This window comes from Scylla paramamosain, chromosome 1, assembly GCF_035594125.1.
Source record: "Scylla paramamosain isolate STU-SP2022 chromosome 1, ASM3559412v1, whole genome shotgun sequence".
In the NCBI taxonomy this organism is placed as follows: domain Eukaryota; kingdom Metazoa; phylum Arthropoda; class Malacostraca; order Decapoda; family Portunidae; genus Scylla; species Scylla paramamosain.
This window is the reverse complement of record NC_087151.1, coordinates 16,998,731-17,020,000: the sequence shown is the minus strand read 5'-3', so window position 1 is coordinate 17,020,000 and position 21,270 is coordinate 16,998,731. Positions and strand designations below refer to the sequence as shown.

The 21,270-nt window shown below is 42.1% G+C and overlaps 1 protein-coding gene across 18 annotated transcripts in view; it reads right to left on the bottom strand.

Moving 5' to 3' along the window:
- LOC135101587 (tyrosine-protein phosphatase non-receptor type 9-like) overlaps positions 1 to 21,270 on the bottom strand; it is a 251,169-nt gene that overhangs the window by 113,496 nt on the left and 116,403 nt on the right. For 10 of the 18 annotated variants that reach the window (XM_064005765.1, XM_064005854.1, XM_064005847.1 and 7 more), the window contains 2 exons: positions 7,065 to 7,180; positions 714 to 831 (listed from right to left, as the gene is read on the bottom strand). In XM_064005765.1, coding sequence (XP_063861835.1) covers positions 714 to 831; positions 7,065 to 7,180 — 234 coding nt within the window. Of the gene's footprint in view, positions 1 to 713; positions 832 to 7,064; positions 7,181 to 12,162; positions 12,323 to 16,075; positions 16,758 to 21,270 lie in introns of those variants that run through there. The other 8 variants (XR_010269342.1, XR_010269341.1, XM_064005749.1 and 5 more) reach the window with 3 other exon arrangements.

Below are 21,270 nucleotides of genomic sequence, written 5' to 3'. Positions count from 1 at the left end.
TTATTTTGAGGGAAAAAATGAGTGATAACATTTTCTAGTGATTTTTTTTTGTGATCATCATAACAATAATTTCCTTGTGAATCTAGTGATATATAAAACATGCCTACTTATGAGTTTCAAAGGAAAGAAAACTGCTTCTAAATCAAGTTTTGCAAGGTGCATGGAGAGGCCACAAATGCCTGCCAACAGAAAAGGTATTGGAAAGAAAACTTATGAAATTTACTGGTGCATGAGAGGGTTAATGATGTCATCAAAAAACCTGGGTTTGTTTCACTTACTGGTTTACTTTTTATCTAATAAACAAGTACTTTGCATTCTAAAAAATCTATTTTCAATAACCTTATTCTGAAACTTTCCTAAATAACTACATCATACCTTTTAATATTCTATAGCGCTATAATCAATTTAGCAATGTTCTCAAATCAAACTGAATGGAAGATTGATAAAATATTAATCTAAAAAATCAAATAAGTATATTAGTAGTACCATCCATCAAAGAAAAATACAGGACAGTGAGGCAACAATTTGTATACTTATATGTATATACCTCCCACAATTTACATCCTGTTTATTCACTTCAGTTTACCAAAATGCATGGGAAGCATTTGGCAAAAGAAGACTTGTCACTACCTAAAGTGCTTATCTCAATAGGCTTTTTACTTTTCACTGTTAATAGAATATTAACTACTATCGAGAATGAAACATGGACTCACAAGAATGGTAAATTTTCCAGTGGACAGTTCAGTCAGTAGTGGGTCACAAGCGGGGTTGAGGTTCACAAGTCCCTCTCGGTGTCTTGTGGCTTCGTGCTGCTCATATAAACTTACGGCTCTGAAATGATGATGTGTATTAGATGCATGTGGCTAAAGGAGAGAGAGAGAGAGAGAGAGAGAGAGAGAGAGAGAGAGAGAGAGAGAGAGAGAGAGAGAGAGAGAGAGAGAGAGAGAGAGAGAGAGAGAGAGAGAGAGAGAGAGAGAGAGAGAGAGAGAGAGAGAGAGAGAGAGAGAGAGAGGGGATGATTAGTAAAGTTTTTCTCCTGGAGAAAAATCACTGTAATCCTGTACATATTTATAAAATATGTACTTGTATTATTTCACTTCTATACCATGTATTCTTGTTCTGCTGAAGGTTTCATGCCTTGGTCAGTTTTATGTACCCCTATCAGCCTAAGAAGACCATTTGCTCTTAATAATATCTCATTAACACAACATTACACTACCGGTGATATTAGTATTCTATGGAGTTAATTTCAGTAATCTTTTGCATCTGGACTTGAGCAACTAGGCAATGCCAATAACCTATTTCCCCTAAATATCAATAAACATCCCCATGTATAATCTACCTAACACTTGCTCTACATCTTGACATACTACATGTTGCTGCTTATCATTGCTGCTACTACCTAATACATAAATACTTGGAAAAAAATCTTTTACCCTCTTTGTTGTGGATCTGGTTTCCTAAATGAGTTATGACCCAAAGGAAGAAAAATAAGCATTACCATTAAAACTCTTAAGCATTACTCCTTAAAACTAATACCAAATCAATATTCATAACTAGATCAAAAACCACATAATGTGATTTTCTTCTGCACAATTAATCCTGGGAAGAAGGGAGAACTAATTACTATTATTATGAAAAGGAACATAATGCCTATGCAAAATAATCATTTAACAAAATCACTTAGGGAATTGTCTGAGCCATCCTGTATGAGAATGCTGGCTTAGTTATTAGAATATAATACAAACTAAGAGTATGGAGAAGATGAAAGAAATCTACTCTTCCAAGTAGCAGGGTGGAAGGATCTTTGTTTGAAGCAAAGGTTTGACCCTGCACTGCTTCATAACTGACATACGAAAGACATGTTTAAATATTCATGGCTACCAGGAACCCTAAATTCCTAGACAACAAGAATACATTTGGATAGAGCTCACACCCCTAACTAATATAACACTAATGACAAGGGATAGACTATTAACACTAAAAAGAAGTACACTCTTGCAGTGTCCTATAAAGATCTCTAATGTCAACATACATAAGGATTCTAATAGGAGGGAACAGAAGTCAATGTAAATATGATTTACCTCAGATGAAGGTTTAACACCCCTCTTTCATTTTTAGCAATGGGCACGTATGTGTGGAACCAAACTTATGATAAAATTTCAAGAAAGTATTTAAAGTTGGTATGCAATACTTTTGTTGTTGAATATTCTATGGGACTATTTCCTCACCATAAGATTCCAGTGCAATGCTCTAAATATCCTGCACTACAATGAGATGCTTAAATTTAACAAAACATTAGAGATCTAAATCTGACACTGCATGCCTAAATACATGTGAACAAGAAGAAGCCTACACGTGGTTGGCAGTCTCTGTTTAACATAAACACACCTATATCCACCTACAATCCATATCCATACATTTACCTGATGTTCCATTAGAGCTTGCTACTGACATGGCACTAACAATATGATTACTTGCACAGAAATTGTAAATAACTTTATCATGCAAATAAACTTTATCATGGTATGTTTTATTTATGAAAATAAGATGACCATGTATTCTTGTTCTGTCAGGCCCTAGTCTGTTTTATGAATCCCAGTCAGACTCAAGCAGACAATTTTCCCTTTATAATGGCATTAACATTATGATACAGGCACTATTTATAGTTGCAGTAAGCCTTTCATGAAATAAATTTCAATTATTTTATATTTTGTTTCCAGTGATCTAGCACATTATTTGATAATTTCACACAACCTCAGTTAAACATTTCATCAAGCTTGAACATGTTAATTTTAATCCTATCCTGATTACTATCCCTTAAGAAGTTCTCTAGATTATCCTTGCCATATCCCTTATGCCACATAAATTCCTCTATTAGATCTTTTTTTACTCTACACTTCAACAAATGAAAATTCAACAACTTAAATATGCATCCCATTATTCTTTGAGTCTCTTCTTTACTGACTCTAACAGTCCTATATCTCTTCTGCAAAACTGGGACCTGAAGCCCAACAGTCCAGGTGAGATATGAACTATGCCAAATATAACTTGCTTTATCCGTCTGCAGGATGACTGCAACAGAATTTGACTTAATTATCCTACTTTCATGTTGTCTATAAATTTATTAATATTGTTACTAATTTTAATATATTATTAATGTTTATAAGAAATAAGATTAATCCTAAAACTAATTTCCCTAGTATCCCATGAATTAACTGTAACTACTTGAGTTTGGAGTCATTATTTGTAACTCTTGATTGCCTGTCACTTAACCATGACCTAATCCAGCCAAAAACTTTCCTATCTATATCATGTACCTGATCTTGTCAGATGCCTTAGAAAATTCCATTTATGGTATAATTATCTCTATTATTTCACATCTTTCTATAAAAGCTGAACAAGATTGTGGGGCATAACCCATCTTACATAAACTCAGTAATTTACCTACAACTAAAAGCAAGCTGACTTGACAATAGTTTGACACTAATGATTTTCCTTCTCCTTTCTTAAAAATAATCATATTTGCTAGTCTTCAAATCAAGGCCAGCTATACTGAATTCAATGCTTAAGCAATGATACACTAACAATCTCCTTGTATTCTGGGATATATGGTGATAGTGATCTAAATTTCTTAAGTCTATCTATCAAGAAACATTAATAAGAACATAAGAAATAAGAACATAAAGAAAATAAGGGAAGCTGTAAGAAGCCATCAAGCCTACAAGGGACGGTGCTTGTATGAAGAAACATTGCTACCTATTTCAACTTATCGTCCCCATCCATAAATCTGTCTAATCTTCTTTTAAAGCTCCCTAATGTCTCAGCACTAATAACCTGATTACTGAGTCCATTCCATGCATCTGCCACTCTGAGAAACAATTCCTTTCTTTCTTGAACCTAAATTTTTCAAGCTTTATTCTGATATTTCTTGTTCTATCCTAATTACTGATCCTGTGATTTTCCTTACATCTCCCTTGTTATAACCCCTATACCACTTAAAGACCTATGTCTCTCTAAGAATGCAAATTTAATAGCTTCAGTCTCATTTTGTAAGGAATACCATTCATCCCTTGTATGCTTTTAGTCATTCTCCTTTGTTCTGATTCTGAAACACCTATATCCTTCCTGTAATATGAAGACCAGAACTGCAAAGCATAGTTTAGATGAGGTCTGACTAAGGCCAAATACAACTTTAATATTATTTTGGAACTTCTACTTTTAACACTCCTAAATTAATCCTAATATCCGATTTTCCCTATTTCTGGCCTCTATGCATTGTTTTCTTAAACAGAGATCAAAGCTAACTATAACTCCTAAATATTTTTCCTTCCTGGAACTTACCAGAGCTACATTGTTTATTGTGTTGATATCAAAACTGCACTTGCCATCTGTCTGTTCATTCGTTCATCCTATCCAAATCTGCCTGCATGATGATGGCATCCTAATCTGACCTAATTAATCTATTTATCTTTGTGCCATTCACAAATTTACTAATATCACTACAAATCTCCTTATCCAAGTCATTTATATTAAAAACAACATCCCATTAATTAACAATCCCATTAACTAAAACTGATCCCATTAATTACCTTAGCCCACATGGATTTAGAGATGTACATTACAACTCTTTGTTGCCAGTTGGCTAACCACATTCTTATCCAGCCTAACACCTTCCCATTTATCCCATGTGCCCTAACCTTTCTTAAGAGCCTCTGATGGGGTACTTTGTTGAATGCTTTACTAAAAGTCCAGATAAAGGATGTCATAACTATATCCATTATCTGTCACCTCATAAACTTTACTGTAAAAATTCAACAAGTTCATAAGGCAGGACTTCCCCTTTGTGAAGCCAAACTGATTTATCAAGTTTCACTTATCTAAATCCTCCCTAATGTTCCCTGCTGAATCCGTTATTTTACCTACAATTAAAGTTAAGTTGACAGGTCTATAATTAGATGTCAACATTTTATCTCCTTTCTTAAAGATGGGGACTACATTTGCCTGTCTCTACATTACCAGTACTTCTGAGTCTAGCAATTTCCTATGACAGTAACTAGCAGTTCACTAATATCCTCTTTGCATTCCTTAAGTACTCTGGCATATATTTCATCTACTCCTGGTGACTTGAATTTTTCAGCCTATCTATCTCCTCAATTTGTGGAAATATGTCAGCTTGTCATCCTATTCTGTTCTGAAAATCTTATCACTAACAGGAATTTTCCTGCATGTTTTATTGGATGAAAATTGTTTATAAAGTAGTTATTCAAAATTTTACTCATCTCTTCCCCAGAACTAACTCCCCATCAGCTGCCTTTAATGGACCTATTATTTCTGTTCTTCATCCTATATACATGAGAATCCCTTGGGGTCAGTCTTTGCCTGGCTAGCTACCTTTAATTCCTAACTCTTTTTAGCCTTCCTTGTTAACTTCCTGACTGTTCTAACTAATTAATTATACTGAAGCTTTAAATCCTCCTCCCTGCCTTTAATCTCTTATATGTACTTCTCTTCCATTCTGTGTAGTGTTTTAAACCTACCAGTCATCCACTTAGTCATTCTTCTATTATCTTATTGTTCTATAAGGAATGTTTGCTAACTGGCTTGTGTGCAATCTATCACTGAAATATTTATACATCTCATCAACATTAAGTTCCCCTAATCTCAGCATCTCCGCCCCTCCAATGTTTCCACTTCATCTTCCACCCACCTCCTCCATCTCAGCATGACCTGAACAGCCAACCTCATACTCCCACCTCAGTATATCTCCCCCTCTCTCACTTCCCTTACTCATCTGGCCATTTCTCACCTCCTCCTGCCTTTCACCCTCACGCCTCACTTCACCTCCCTCATCTTGACTTATTTCCCTCACCTCTGTCCTGGAACCCACCTGTCCATCTCCCTCTGTCTCTTGCCACAGCCAGTTAACTCCCTGGAGGTACCATTTTAATCCTCAAAATCTGCTCCCCTAAAGTCAGGTGTTTTTGCTTCTAGAAGCTTCCTCCCATTTTAAGTTGTACCTATTTTCACAATGGTCATTGTTACCTAGCTGTCCTCCTACCTCTACCTCTGACTAATTCCTCCATGTTAGTCAGAATTAAATCTCAAATATTATTCCTCCTTGTGGATTCTAAGATTACCTGCTCTATAAAATTATCCTGAATTACATTAAGAAATTCCTCTGCTTTAATTAATCTGCTTTAATCCTCAGGCTCCAATCAATATTCCTAATATTAAAATCTAATATACATACCTGACGGCATCTACCTGCTGTATTTATCTCCTGCCATAGTAAGCCGCTAGCTTCTTTAGTAGGATTTGGTGGCTTGTACACTAATCCTAGTACTATTGATTGTGATCTTTCCTTAACATCAACCCATATCGACTCTGTTTTGTGATCAGTTTTTTATATTACTGTTAATACAACATTGTAATGTATCCCTAACATAAAACACGATGCCTCCTCCTCTCCTATTCTCCATCTTTATATAATAGTATATAACCATCTATTTGAAACTCTGGATTAAACACCTTCCCTGACATGTCTAACCAAGTTTTTGTTTAAACAATATCAAGGTTTTCTATACATGCCATTCCTCTAAGCAAGTTATTTTATTCAAAATACTTTTTACAATCATGTAATGAACACTTGAGCTATTCCTCACTTTTGTTGAGCTAATTACCTTTCTCAGTTTAACTAATTTATCCTCCTTTTCATCCCCCATATACAATCATGTAATGAACACTTGAGCTATTCCTCACTTTTGTTGAGCTAATTACCTTTCTCAGTTTAACTAATTTATCCTCCTTTTCATCCCCCATAAGCCCTTCCTCCCTCATGACTAATGAAAAAAAAATGTAACTTTCCTTGCAGACTTGTACAGGACAAGCACAAGGAATTACGGCAAATTTATGAGGAAGCAATTTTGCAGTTTAATGCACTAATATGTTGATTTTAAAGATGACTGCTAACAACCTTTATGTTGAAAGTTGAGCATTTCAAGGGTCAGGTGGTACTGCTTATGGTTTTTGATCATCTAACAGCTACAAATGATCATTCTTACCTAGGAACATCAAACTTCCTGGCCATAAGAAACTTCACTGCTGTGTTCCATGACAAAGGCCCCACGTTTCTGGACCGGCGCAGCTCATTCACTTTTTCCACAAATTCTTTGGTTGCCTGTAACAAAAGCATGAAAATACCCTCATTATGTTCAACATTTTTCTATTTTTACTTGTATTTCAGATAAAGAGCGTAGATTATTTAAAGGAGACATACGATGTTCTCCTCTCCCATTTCAAAAACTAATAACAGTAATAAAATCTATTATAGTTATCTCTATTGCCTACTAAACATGTCACATATGTTGCATGATGCGTAAAAATTACTTCCACCAACTTATAAAAAAAGCTTTCATATACAACAGGTGCACACATATATACTAACAGGACACATGTACAATATCAAACACTATATGGTCACAACGACAATTACTACAAGGAGAGAGAGAAAGAGAGAGAGAGAGAGAGAGAGAGAGAGAGAGAGAGAGAGAGAGGAGACGAGAGAGAGAGGAGAAGAGAGAGAGAGAGAGAGAGAGAGAGAGAGAGAGAGAGAAGACTTATGACTGGCAGGAAGGAAAACTGCGGCGTCACAACTCAGCATACAGGCGTCTGTCTTCCACTACACATGCGTCGTGCGTCTCCTACACACACACACACACACACACACACACACACAACACACACACACACACACACACACACACACACACACACACGATATATCAAACAACAACAGAAGCAACAAATGCATGTCTGCAACAGTTTAGTGAGCGTCGCCGTTGCCATGACGACGACTACCCACGCCCTCACCTGCCGCCAAAGGACCACCCACGTCCCGCCCCCGTCCAGCCACAACACACACACACACACACACACACACACACACACACACACACACACACACACACACACACACACACACACACACACAGTTCTTCAAATGAGAGTGAGAACAGAACAAGAAGGGCTGAAGCATGTTGAAGCTTAAACCCATGTTCCCCTGTTAATTGCACTCTCCACTGCATCATAAGTGAGGAAATAAAAATATTAAAAAAAAAATCTCTACTAGAAGGTAATTATTATCATCATTTTCTTTTTTTTTTCCAAAAGTATCGTCACTCGTTCTTTCACCCACATATATGCAAGCCGGGTACCCAAGGCCGGGTAGCATGGAAGGGTGTGCACCTCCATCCCTAATTAGAAAGAATTGGACATCATGTCACATGCGCACAAACCAACCTTGCAAAATCCTATTTAACTTACACATTTTACAAGTACTAAAGAATCCTGTCTCTTGGAAAGTATGGTGTGGGATGTAGCGACCAGAAGCGTAGAGTGAAGGGAAACGTGCCACAGCTCAAGAAAGAAAGGAAACATTTCAACCATGAAAACTTCCAATGGATGATGCAACGCGTGATTTGCACTGCATTATAATGTTTTATAAGCGCAACTCCTGTGAGAGAGAGAGAGAGAGAGAGAGAGAGAGAGAGAGAGAGAGAGAGAGAGAGAGAGAGAGAGAGAGAGAGAGAGAGAGAGAGAGAGAGAGAGAGAGAGAATACAAAGGAATACAAAGGAAAGCCAAACAGCAACAGACCTTTTGGTCCTTGCAAGGCTGTTTGGTAACTACCTCTAACTAGCTACATTGAAGAGAGACAGGACAGCATAGCAGAAGGCTCCTCCCCACCCACCACTCCCTCCAGCTTGCGCTGACATGGAAATAGTTGGGAAAAGTAACATGCAGTATGGAAAAACTGACATGGAAATTTTCATAGGAAAGGATGAAAGGAAGTTCTACTATTCACCCTACGGTGAACTCTATACGCCTATCTGAAAGTTAATACAAGTTATATTAAAAATGGTGTCTGTTGAATAAGAGTTTAATAGTGAATTTAGTAATTATTCGGACAAGAAGAGAGCTTGTTGGGGATTTGCTTTTAAATATTTGTCTATTTTATTTTTGAATGATTCAATAGTATTGCTGTTTACAATTTCGGCAGGAAGTTTATTCCATATATTTACTATACGATTAAAGAAGAAATGTTTGGCCTCGTGGGATTTAAAACGTTTGGGTATAATCCTGAATCCATTATTTCTTGTTAGGTTAGAATGATCAATGGTAAAATATTTATGTGCATCAATGTTACTATATCCTTTGAAAATTTTGAACACTTCAATTAGGTCTCCTTTTATCCTGCGCTTTGTTAAACTAAATAGGTTTAGTTCTTCCAGTCGTTCCTCATACGGCTTATTGCGCAATCTTGGAATCATCTTTGTGACTCTGCGCTGTATCTTTTCTAGTTTTTCAATGTCTTTTTTGTAGTATGGTGACCAGAACTGTACACAGTATTCTAGATGAGGGCGCACCAGTGAGTTATATAAGGCAAGTATAACCTTTTCTGATTTAAATTCAAAGGTTCTTCCAATGAACCCTACTAATTTATTTGCCGTCTTTACTGTTTCTGTGCAGTGTTGACTCGGCTTTAGGTCGTTTGACACAACGACACCAAGATCTTTTTCTTTATCAGCACTTGACAGTGGCATGTTATTCATTACATATCTCGCCTGAACATTGTTGCTTCCGATATGTAGAATTTTGCACTTTTCTATATTGAATCTCATCTGCCATTTTTCTGCCCAGCTTGTTAGTTTATTGAGGTCACACTGCAGTCCCTGCCATTGTGACACAGACGTAACTCTACTTGTTATTTTGGTGTCGTCTGCAAATTTACTTATTTTGCAGTTTATCCCTTCATCAATATCATTTATGTACATTATGAAGAATACTGGTCCTAATACAGAGCCTTGAGGAACGCCGCTATTTACCTTATGCCACTCTGACTCTTTTCCATTTATTACAACACGCTGTTTTCTGTCAGAGAGCCAGTCTCTCAGCCATTTCAGGGTGTTTCCGGCAATGCCGTGAGCTTTTACTTTACTGATGAGTCTCTTATGGGGAACAGTGTCGAAAGCTTTCTGGAAATCAAGGTAGATAATATCAACAGTTTTTGTCTCGTCATATGAGTTAAATACTTCATAAAAGAAGTCTAGTAAGTTTGTTAAGCAGGAGCGCTTGGTTCTGAAACCGTGTTGCGAATCCTTTATGATTTTATTTTCTTCTAAATATTTAACAATTTTATCTCTAATTATTGTTTCCATCAGCTTACACACTACTGAAGTGAGACTGATCGGCCTGTAATTGGCTGGGAGAGATTTATTTCCTTTTTTAAAGATTGGCGTGACATTTGCTAGTTTCCATTCGTGGGGAACTTTACCCGCTAGCAAAGTTTTATTGAATAAAATTGTAAGCGGTTTCACGAGCTCATTTCTTGCTTCATTAAGAAGCCTGGGTGATATCTTGTCTGGCCCGGGTGTTTTGTTTACGTTCATGCTCTTTGTGACTGAGAGGATTTCACTTTCTGTGATGGTGAAGTCTGGCAGCGTGGTGCCTCGTGACTGAGGCGTGGGGGTCGGCAGACTGCCCTGAACATCCTCAGTCGTGAAGACGGTTGAAAAGTACTCGTTCAGAGTATTCGCCATGTCTGTTTCGCTTGTTATTTGTTTACCATTTTCTGTTATTAATGGACCAATCGTTGATGTTACGACCCTTTTTGATTTTACATAACTGTAAAATTCTTTTGGGTTCGTTTTACATGAGTTCGCGATCTGAGCTTCGACAGATTTTTTGCTGCATTTGATCAGCTTTTTAGTTTTTCTACGTAATCTGTCGTGCTCTAGTTACGTACAGCAGTCTCACCACAGACCACAGACGGTAGCTACACGAATTATGTATACCTTAATTCTTCTTATCCGTATCTTGTATGTGTTACCGAGATTTGAGGTGTCCTGTACGTAAATCCTCTTGAGGTCCAACACGCACTCCAGAGAGAGAGAGAGAGAGAGAGAGAGAGAGAGAGAGAGAGAGAGAGAGAGAGAGAGAGAGAGAGAGAGAGAGAGAGAGAGAGAGAGAGAGAGAGAGAGAGAGAGAGAGAGAGAGTAATCGTACCGAATGTCTTGAATGTCCATGGTTTGTGCTGCAGATGACTTTAATTTTCTATTTTTTTTTGTGTTCAGAATTATTGGATCTTGCAAAAAAAAAAAAAAAATGTATTTACCTACCTACCTACCTACCTACACACACACACACACACACACACACACACACACACACAAACCCCCAAGGCAGGTTGAATGACGAACAAATGGACACTTGTCAATGGGAGTGGAGGCTTGACGGAGTGGGAGGGAGGTTGGCGGAATGGGGGGCTTGGCGGAGTCTTGGAGGGGCTTGGTGGAGTACTGTAAGAACGAGTCTTTATTCAAATTTTTGTCATATGCATGTTTTCTTTTCTGAATCATGGAAGCGCGTCAGTTCCAGTTATCGGTGTGTGTGTGTGTGTGTGTGTGTGTGTGTGTGTGTGTGTGTGTGTGTGTGTGTGTGTGTGTGTGTGTGTGTGTGTGTGTGTGTGTGTGTGTGACTTTGGTCTTGTACACAAAATACAATACCTTCGCTACAACTGAAGAGCTGCAGCACGCTAAACACACTGCCCAGACGGGCGTCATTGAGTCACAAGACAGACATTAAACATTCAGTGCAACACAAAGATCCGCATGGTGGGAAAACGAGAGGTGGTAGGGTGAGATGAAGGGTCCATCATGCTTTCCACGTGCACTGCCTCTTTTCTCACACATATGAGAAGGCGGAAGTAAGAAGGAAACGCTAAGTACTAACAGGAAAAAGTGGAGGAGGGGGAGGGGGAGGGATAGGCGGAGAGGGAGGAGAGGGAGAGGGCGAGGGACGGGGAGGGGGATGAGAAGGAGCGGTTGGGGGAAGGAGGAGGAGGAGGAGAAAGGGAATGCTACAGGGAGAGGGCAAATTAACTAGTGTAAATTAACAATATCCAGGCGTACATACAGCAGAAATGCAGTGTGAGTGGACGGAATAGAAAAATGCTTACTGATGTTGACTGGCGGAGACAGTGTGGAAGGTAAGGTGATGGTGGAAAGAGGCAGGAAGGGGATTACAGAGAGCAGAACTCAGGGATACCAAGTAGGGGACACGAGACACGGAGAGAGAGAGCAAGGTAGGAAGAAAGTACTTACCTTTTTGTGGTTAGTCCTCATAGCCTGCAAGATAGGGACGCAACACTTTACAATGAGAGCGTATTAGTCGCACTCTACACTCGCCACTAAGTCAACACACACACACTACGGAGTGTTGGCTCCATGGCTCAACACTGTACTCTACCCGCTTCACTACCATCTGTGGGGGAGAGAAAGGTTTCATACCAGTACTTATCCTCTACGTCCCCTTGGCTGCCGTCGCCACTCTGGGCACCACCATTGCTAACAACAGTACCATCACCAACACCATCACAGCGCGGTGAATGATGGGTCCTAGCGACTGCAACACACTCCCCAAGGCACACACACATCCATACAATATACAAACTCGCCCGCCACAGGCCACGCCGCTGACATAGACACGCTCGCGTCAACCAACTATTGGGATCCCCAGGTACACATGCACGAGGTCTCTCTCTCTCTCTCTCTCTCTCTCTCTCTCTCTCTCTCTCTCTCTCTCTCTCTCTCTCTCTCTCTCTCTCTCTCTTACACACACACACACACACACACACACGGTAACAAATCACAAATTTCGATATAAATAGATGATTTTTTTTATTCAAAAGGAAGCCAGTGATTATCCAGGGTAGACTAGAGAGAGAGAGAGAGAGAGAGAGAGAGAGAGAGAGAGAGAGAGAGAGAGAGAGAGAGAGAGAGAGAGAGAGAGAGAGAGAGAGAGAGGCTCTGGTTGCTAAGCTGTGAGAGGCCGGCCGCCCCACACCCTTACACCCGTCTCTGTCTCAACACCACCACCACCACCACAAGGACAGGGAGTACGTTATACAAGCATGCTGTCCATTCTCCAGTCTCTTCTGCCTGCACGCTCCTCAGCCTGCGCCTGGGTTGTGGCAGGTCACACCCTCACCAGGCCATGCAGTGTGAGGGATTTTTTCGCCCCATCAGAATGGGAACAACTGTCTGCCAGGTGCACTTTCTCACACCAAAGGAAGATGATCTGGCGAAGGAACATGGTGGGGAGACTTAACATGTTAACACTTTTGCTTTTCTCGCTAAAGAGGTGACACAACCACTATAAGCACCAATAACAACGGCAGAAAGAACACCACCTCCATCGTCCTTATTGACCTTGTGTGGCTGGTGCAACGCCACCCCCAACCTTTCCCCACCCCCCACACCCAGACAAGGCCTAAACACTGTCCTCCCCTCCGCCCCGCGCCACAACTCGCCACCAGTCTACTGACTGCGGTGCCTAAACACTAAAAGGAGAAACCACACTATCATGCAACAAGAACGGGTTTAAACCATAAATCTAATAGCAATGGAAAATCAGCTGATCCACAAAAAATCAGAGGATCATTCTTGCTGAGCTAGTGGGAGTGATCTTAAACCTCAAAATATCGCCAATACATAAAAAATAAATGTGCACGACTGCAAATTAAGTAGAGACAAGTTGTGTATAAATAAGTTTTTATATGCCAGACTTTCTTCAAACACGTTCAACTCCTCAGTCGCGGCATGCCACGAGCCTCATGGACTTAACCCCCACACTCCCAAGTTGAGTGCGCTCACTCTAACCAACACAACTCCCAGTCATTATTAAGGCAGGTAAATAATTTCCAAAACTTAAGCCACAAGATTCTTATTAGTACGTTTATACGGGAGAGACCTGCTTGCTGCAATGCACGGAAAGCTGAGGATGTATTTATTTGCTTGTTATTATGATGTTCAAGGTGGCTTAGCAGAGTGGGGGCTTGGTGGAGTGGTGTCTTGGATAGTGGGAGCTTTGTGTGATCGGTGCTGGCTTCATTTTGTACTGGGAGTGATAATCCGCTGGGTGGCCGCGACTGGCTTTCCTGGGTACAGTCGGATACCACTGAAGAAGATACATAAACAATGAAGTAGGTTTGGGTAACTGAAAACCTTTCACTTTCATTACTGCCCTTAAGCCGTAACAGTTCCGTTAGTTATCAAATACCTCACCCAATTCCCCATGACACGGCATCACTAACGACTGCTGAATTCAGCATCTATCCACTTTTTTTTTCAAGGAAGAATATGCGCAGGCGTGTATGTGTATTTTAGTTGATATGATCGCGCATATATATATATATATATATATATATATATATATATATATATATATATATATATATAGACACACACACACACACACACACACACACACACACACACACACACACACACACACACACACAGTATAACTTCAAATTATATTTTGTTCGATTTGAAAATAATTATATCCTCACTATGAGAGGAGCTAAGTCATGTTCTGATGAGTGGATCTTGCAGGTAAGTGGCCTAGTCCGGCACGGCCCAACCATTGCTATCCAAAAGCTTATCTACAGTATATCTACCAAGCTACAATGACAACAAACAAGAAGGTTCATAATTGCAATAACTTTTTATTAAGCAGAAATTTCTGGAAACTCGTAACTTTCGCAGAGTATCGACAATTCTACGTTGACTGTTGTTGGTTTCCTCAGAGAAAGTGTCCTTACTACCGTGAAAAACGTGCAACGATTACAAGGTAAGATATGAGAGACTGCACTGTTCAGAAAACGTGTACTTTTGAGGTAACCGCAAACTTGACAGATAAATAGACAGACCCCCTCTCCCCTCTTACACAAACACGAGTATACTGTAGTATACAAGTGTACTGTGATGTCACTGAGTGGATGAGGCAGGCTTCCTGCCACTGTAAGAATTGAAAATCCAACACGGAGATCTTAAGAACTAAGAGGTGTGATATAGCTTCTGGCTCCTGGAAACCTTCCTGAATGCAGCAGCACGTCTTGAGACTGAGATGCCTTACCGTGGCTGACAGTCTTAGTCAGGCGCACGCGTGATGACTTATCGGTATCATGAGTGCACCAAACAGAAAGCGTAAGAATACATCTCTATTCTGCAGGCTGAAGCACAACGGTGAACAAGACTTCACACTTGGGCTAAACAAGGAATTACTCCTTCGTGCTGGACAATAAAATAAGTCCCCTCTTTCACCCAAAATACGAACACACACACACACACACACACACACACACACACACACACACACACACACACACACACACACCCGCGCTACACAGAGGCAGCATCCAAGAAAGCAGAAGAAAATCAATAAAACAGAACAATAACAAAGTAAGGTGAAACTATGTATTCCCAGCCCTCCACTTTTTATACTAATCAACACAGTGCTGCGACCATTACCAGCACTACGTACGACATGTAATGATATTGTAATCCCCGCATTTCACGAATTAACGAAGAGAATTTCCTGTACCTTAATAAATTATCATTACCACTATGATGACTATAAAATGTTATGAGGAAGACGATGATGATGACACAAACGACAATAATAATAATAATAATAATAATAATAATAATAATAATAATAATAATAATAATAATAATAATAACAACAACGGCGACGACGACGACGACAACAACAGCAACAACAACAACAACAACAACAACAATAATAATAATAATAATAATGATAATAATAACAATAATAATAATAATACTGTAATAACAATAATGTTAATATATTGGTGGTAACAGTAAGGTGTCGGTGGTGGTGAAGCATATGGGCATGAGTGCAAAAATTAGTTTCCCTTGCTATACCTCTTAACACACACACACACACACACACACACACGTTTGAATTCTCCAAGCGGCACTTCTTGCCTCACTTTTTCGCCCCGCCCATCCCTACACAAGCGAGACCAACAACCAACATGCTTAGGATGGGAAGGTAGAATGTCCTCGTCCCGTCTTTATGACACGCAGAAGTAGGTGCTTTCCCCCCCTCCCACCTCTCTCTCTCTCTCTCTCTCTCTCTCTCTCTCTCTCTCTCTCTCTCTCTCTCTCTCTCTCTCCTGCGCAGGCTGCCCTCACCGCCACTCACCCCGTCGCCGAATCGTCGGGCCTCTCAGGCTGCGGCAGACAACGATACCGTCTGGAGGGAGGAGTAAAGAACCCTGTGCAGGATGAATTGCCTTGTACGGTACTCCGCTTTCAGCATTTGACCCGATGAAAGCCAGGGTGGATTTCGTTCACAGTAGGAGAGATGCAGCTCGTCGATTACAACTGGAGCAGTATGACTTCCTGTGAGTAACAATCACTGATTTACTTCCTGGTTAAGTTCACAAGCAGAGCACTCTAGGTGTTACGTTGACCCAGAAAGATACGAAGTAAGGTCTCTGTGGACCTGCGTCACATCCACCTCAGACCTAAGGCAACAATTCTTTTCAGAGATGGGAGGGATACACATAGCACTGACTACATCACAACTTTTCTGGAAGCCAAAATCCCGGCACTTGAACAGTGACGGAGGGCCTGGTTAGACGAAGTCCAAATCCCGTGACGGACACAGCACTGGTGGAGTGTGGGCAAAAAGGGGACGAGAATACAATCCAGCAGCCCTGACCCTGACGACTGGGAGGCACACACTGCGGGGCGGCGAGGACCGCTCCCACACGGCCCGTGCACCAAACGGTACACCGCCACGACGCTGCTGAGCTCTTCCCAACACAGCCACCGCCACCAACCCTCCAGCCACACCAACCCAGCCGTACCACGCCTCAGACGACACTGAGCTTCAGACTCTGAAGGACGCGACCCAGCCTCCTCGCTCACACACGTACGAACATATCTACACAACCACTGATGAAAGGTTCCCTGGATTCTTAGTGTGATGTCTCACCAGTTCGGCTTACCCTGTTATTCAGAGCTTGTGTTCAAGGCCTAAGCAGACCTCCACCTCAGAAACTTCCCCTTCCTTCATGCCTGTATGTTCATTCGTTCATAGTGCAACGCGTAGATTATTAATGATTGCTCAATGCAGACTGTGCATGCAAGCGCCGCATGGCGACAGTGTACGAGACAGGTGCAGGACAACCACCATGACCATTGGCTACATTGTAGGATCAAAACAATGCTCATTCTGCCACCAAATTCATGAAGTAGGATTGTGACTGGTGACCTCCGGCACCCCACCGCTAAAGGATGCCAGCGGAACTATTTCTCTCCAGCAGATCTGCCAGGTTGAGTGAAGTGCCAAGGGCTACTCCATGCCAGGACAAGGAAATTGTACATCTAGGATCCCCAACAACATGCCCCGACGAGGTCACCCACAAGGTGACGCAAACCCGTGAAGTAAAAGTTGTCCTCCAACACCGAGGCGCACGTTGTCCGGGGCGCGTATCGATTGGCGGAGGTAGGAGCCAAGGCGGGGGGAGGAAATATGTGCCGGAAAAGGGAAACTGAGGAAGAGTGAAGGAAGATGTAAACTACTCACAGCACAACGACTGGAGAGAAGTCAAACAATGAAACCATTTACTGAACATTGTGGCGGAGAATTGATTTGCTTATCGACCCACTCAACGAAACAATAATTTTTTTGCAACAATACCATTCCGACCACTAACTAGTCTGGGTCCCGTTGCTGCCTACAAACACACACACACACACACACACACACACACACACCTAGCTCCCCGAGAAATCGCGGACAACTGAAGAGAAAGTTAAGGAGGGAGCGATCTGTCCCTCTACCTTTATCCGTCCTCTACCAAGAGAGGAAGAGAGAAAGGAAGGCTCTGCTCTTGCTCCCCATCCACCAACAGTTCTATCCTCCCAGACATCTATGATCACCACTTCTTACCCTGCAACTCACCCTTGTTTGCCCACTTTTGCCACACACACACACACACACACACACACACACACACACACACACACACACACACACACAAGCTAGTTTAGTGCTGCACGCAATCTATCCAACACTTTTCTTTACTAATAATCATTGCAACATTTATCCCTTTCATTTTCCTATTTACTTTTCAATTAAATATTATCTTAAGGCCGAGTGAGCATCTTTTATATTTACTTTATTTATTAATTTATTTAAGAATGGGTATATACTCATGATTCCGCCCAACGTTAATACCAACGCCAATGCCTGTGCCTGCTTGTCTTCATGTCTCCTCGTGCTAACAATTTCCATAAAGCGGAGACAACGGTTGAAAAAACCTCCACTTGCTCCTGTCCACTAGTTTTCATAACAACAATAACAACAACAACAACAACAACAACAACAACAACTCTGCACCTCCTTTACTTATATTCTCTCACTCCTGCTACATTAACAAAAACGAGTACATGATGATGATGATAATGAGAGAGAGAGAGAGAGAGAGAGAGAGAGAGAGAGAGAGAGAGAGAGAGAGAGAGAGAGAGAGAGAGAGAGAGAATCTATGGTGCGCGTGGAGTCGATCTTAATGGCAGTATTGATCCGCCATGTTGCTAGGTCTCTCTCCCCCGCCAGGTGAGGGTGGGAGGGAGGGAGGGAGGGAAATAGAGAGCGAGGGGAGGAAAGGCAAGTGAAGGAGTCGCATGGGGAAAGAGGAAACGTAGGACGGGGAGAGGGAGGGAAAGCAGGAAAGAGAATGCAAGAGAGGCGAGGAAGGGAGGGAATGGAAGCGATGAGGGAGAACACTCGGGGTGGGGGTGGGGGCGTGTAGGAGGGATAGGAATGGAAGAAAGCAGCAAAAAGGAAGAAAAGAAGGGAAACGTGAAAACTGAGGACGAACAATTAAAGAAGAGGAGGAGAGAGAGAGAGAGAGAGAGAGAGAGAGAGAGAGAGAGAGAGAGAGAGAGAGAGAGAGAGAGAGAGAGAGAGAGAGAGAGAGAGAGAGAGAGAGAGAGAGAGAGAGAGAGAGAGAGAGAGAGAGAGAGAGAGAGAGAGAGAGAGAGAGAGAGAGAGAGAGAGAGAGAGAGAGAGAGAGGACTTAAGCAGATGTTATAAATTCAGGAATGGAATAAGAGGATCATAGAAGAAAGCACAATAAACAAGGAAAGAAAGAAAGAAAGAAACAAACAAACAAACAACGTGATGAAACACGACACGAGCGGAAAATTATTAAAACTCTGAAGAAAAAAAAATCTGCTAATTTCCATGTTTCATGGTTATTCACCGTGAGCGGCGGCGGCGGCGGCGGCGGCGGCGGCGGCGGCGGCGGAGGAGGAGGAGGAGGAGGAGGAGGAGGAGGAGGAGGAGGTGTAGGGAAAAGCCGGGTGTGAAGGGAGGGTTATGTGGCATTGTGAGGTTCAATGGCATGGAGGAGGAGGAGGAGGAGGAGGAGGAGGAGTATAGCTTGCAGGAGGTAAACACAACACACCTGGCGGCTTCCAGGGTGAGTTTCCTATAGCGTATGAACGCTTGGCTTTATTGACACACACACACACACACACACACACACACACACACACACACACACACACACACACACACACCATCCTTCTTTCTCTTCCTCCATTTGTATTCTTTAATTTTTTCCTTTCCTCTTTCCTTCTAATCTTTTTTTCTCCCTCTATCCATTCTTCACTCTTCCCGTTTTCTTTTCTCGACTTACCCGACCCCCTCATATCCTCCTCCTCCTCCTCCTCCTTCCATCTCACTTCCTTTCCTTCTATACTAAAATACATTTCAACCCTTCTCCCTCACTTCTTCCTGGAGGAGGAGGAGGAGGAGGAGGAGGAGGAGGAGGAGGAGGAGGAGGAGGAGGAGGCATCCTCTATCTACTTCCCTTTACCTGAGACACAGCCGAGAGAGAGAGAGAGAGAGAGAGAGAGAGAGAGAGAGAGAGAGAGAGAGAGAGAGAGAGAGAGAGAGAGAGAGAGAGAGAGAGAGGGCGTGGCGGTAGGGAGAAATTAAGAGATGGTGAGAGGAGACGGAAAGAGGGGAGGATCTGGAACGTATTGGAAAATGGAAGAGGAGGAGGAGGAGGAGGAGAGGTGAAGGCAGCGTGGGCGTTGAAGGGCGACCGGGGGGGGGGGCGTGGAGGAAGGAGGGGTCGCGACTCCCTTTCTGAGGCGCACGTGGATGTGTGTTTACGTGCGCTCCCTACCCCCTTTTCTTCCCCGCCTTTCTTTACCTCTTACTCCCTCCCTTCTCCCAGCACGTTTCAGCTCTCTCTCTCTCTCTCTCTCTCTCTCTCTCTCTCTCTCTCTCTCTCTCTCTCTCTCTCTCTCTCTCTCAGGAATATTACTACAATGAAAGTTCTTAAACACACACACACACACACACACACACACACACACACACACACACACACACACACACACACACACACACACGAAGCATTCTGAGACGAAAAGTGTTGCATGACCCATAAGAGGAGGAGGAGATCGTTGTCCTACCTTTTCTCAGTCTGTGGTGACAAAAGAAGGAACAAGAAGGAAGAGGAAAGGATGGGAGGGCATAGAGGAAGGGTAGAGAGGAGGCGAGAGACTGGAGGAAATGACAGGAGGGCGAGGGGAAAAGCGCTCTCTCTCTCTCTCTCTCTCTCTCTCTCTCTCTCTCTCTCTCTCTCTCTCTCTCTCTCTCTCTCTCTCTCTCTCTCTCTCTCTCAGGAATATTACTACAATGAAAGTTCTTAAACACACACACACACACACACACACACACACACACACACACACACACACACACACACACACACACGAAGCATTCTGAGACGAAAAGTGTTGCATGACCCATAAGAGGAGGAGGAGATCGTTGTCCTACCTTTTCTCAGTCTGTGGTGACAAAAGAAGGAACAAGAAGGAAGAGGAAAGGATGGGAGGGCATAGAGGAAGGGTAGAGAGGAGGCGAGAGACTGGAGGAAATGACAGGAGGGCGAGGGGAAAAGCGCTCTCTCTCTCTCTCTCTCTCTCTCTCTCTCTCTCTCTCTCTCTCTCTCTCTCTCTCTCTCTCTCTCTCTCTCTCTCTCTCCGGGGACTGGGGCTATTTTTCCTTTAATTATCTGCCTCTTTATAAAGTTTTATTCCTACTCCGTCCCGTCTCAGACAGCGACCCCCACCCCGTCCCGCTCTATATCCGTGCACCCGTCCCGCTAAGCAGTGTGGTCCGCTCCAGCTTCACCTGTCACTCCCTCCCCCGACCCCGCACCCATACCCCACTGCCATGGTCAGAGATGAGGAGGAGGAGGAGGAGGAGGAGGAGGAGGAGATAACGAGACGTGTAAGAGGAATAAGAAGAATAAGAGGGAGGGAGAGATGAAACGAGCAATAAAGAAAAAGGAGGAGGAGGAGGAG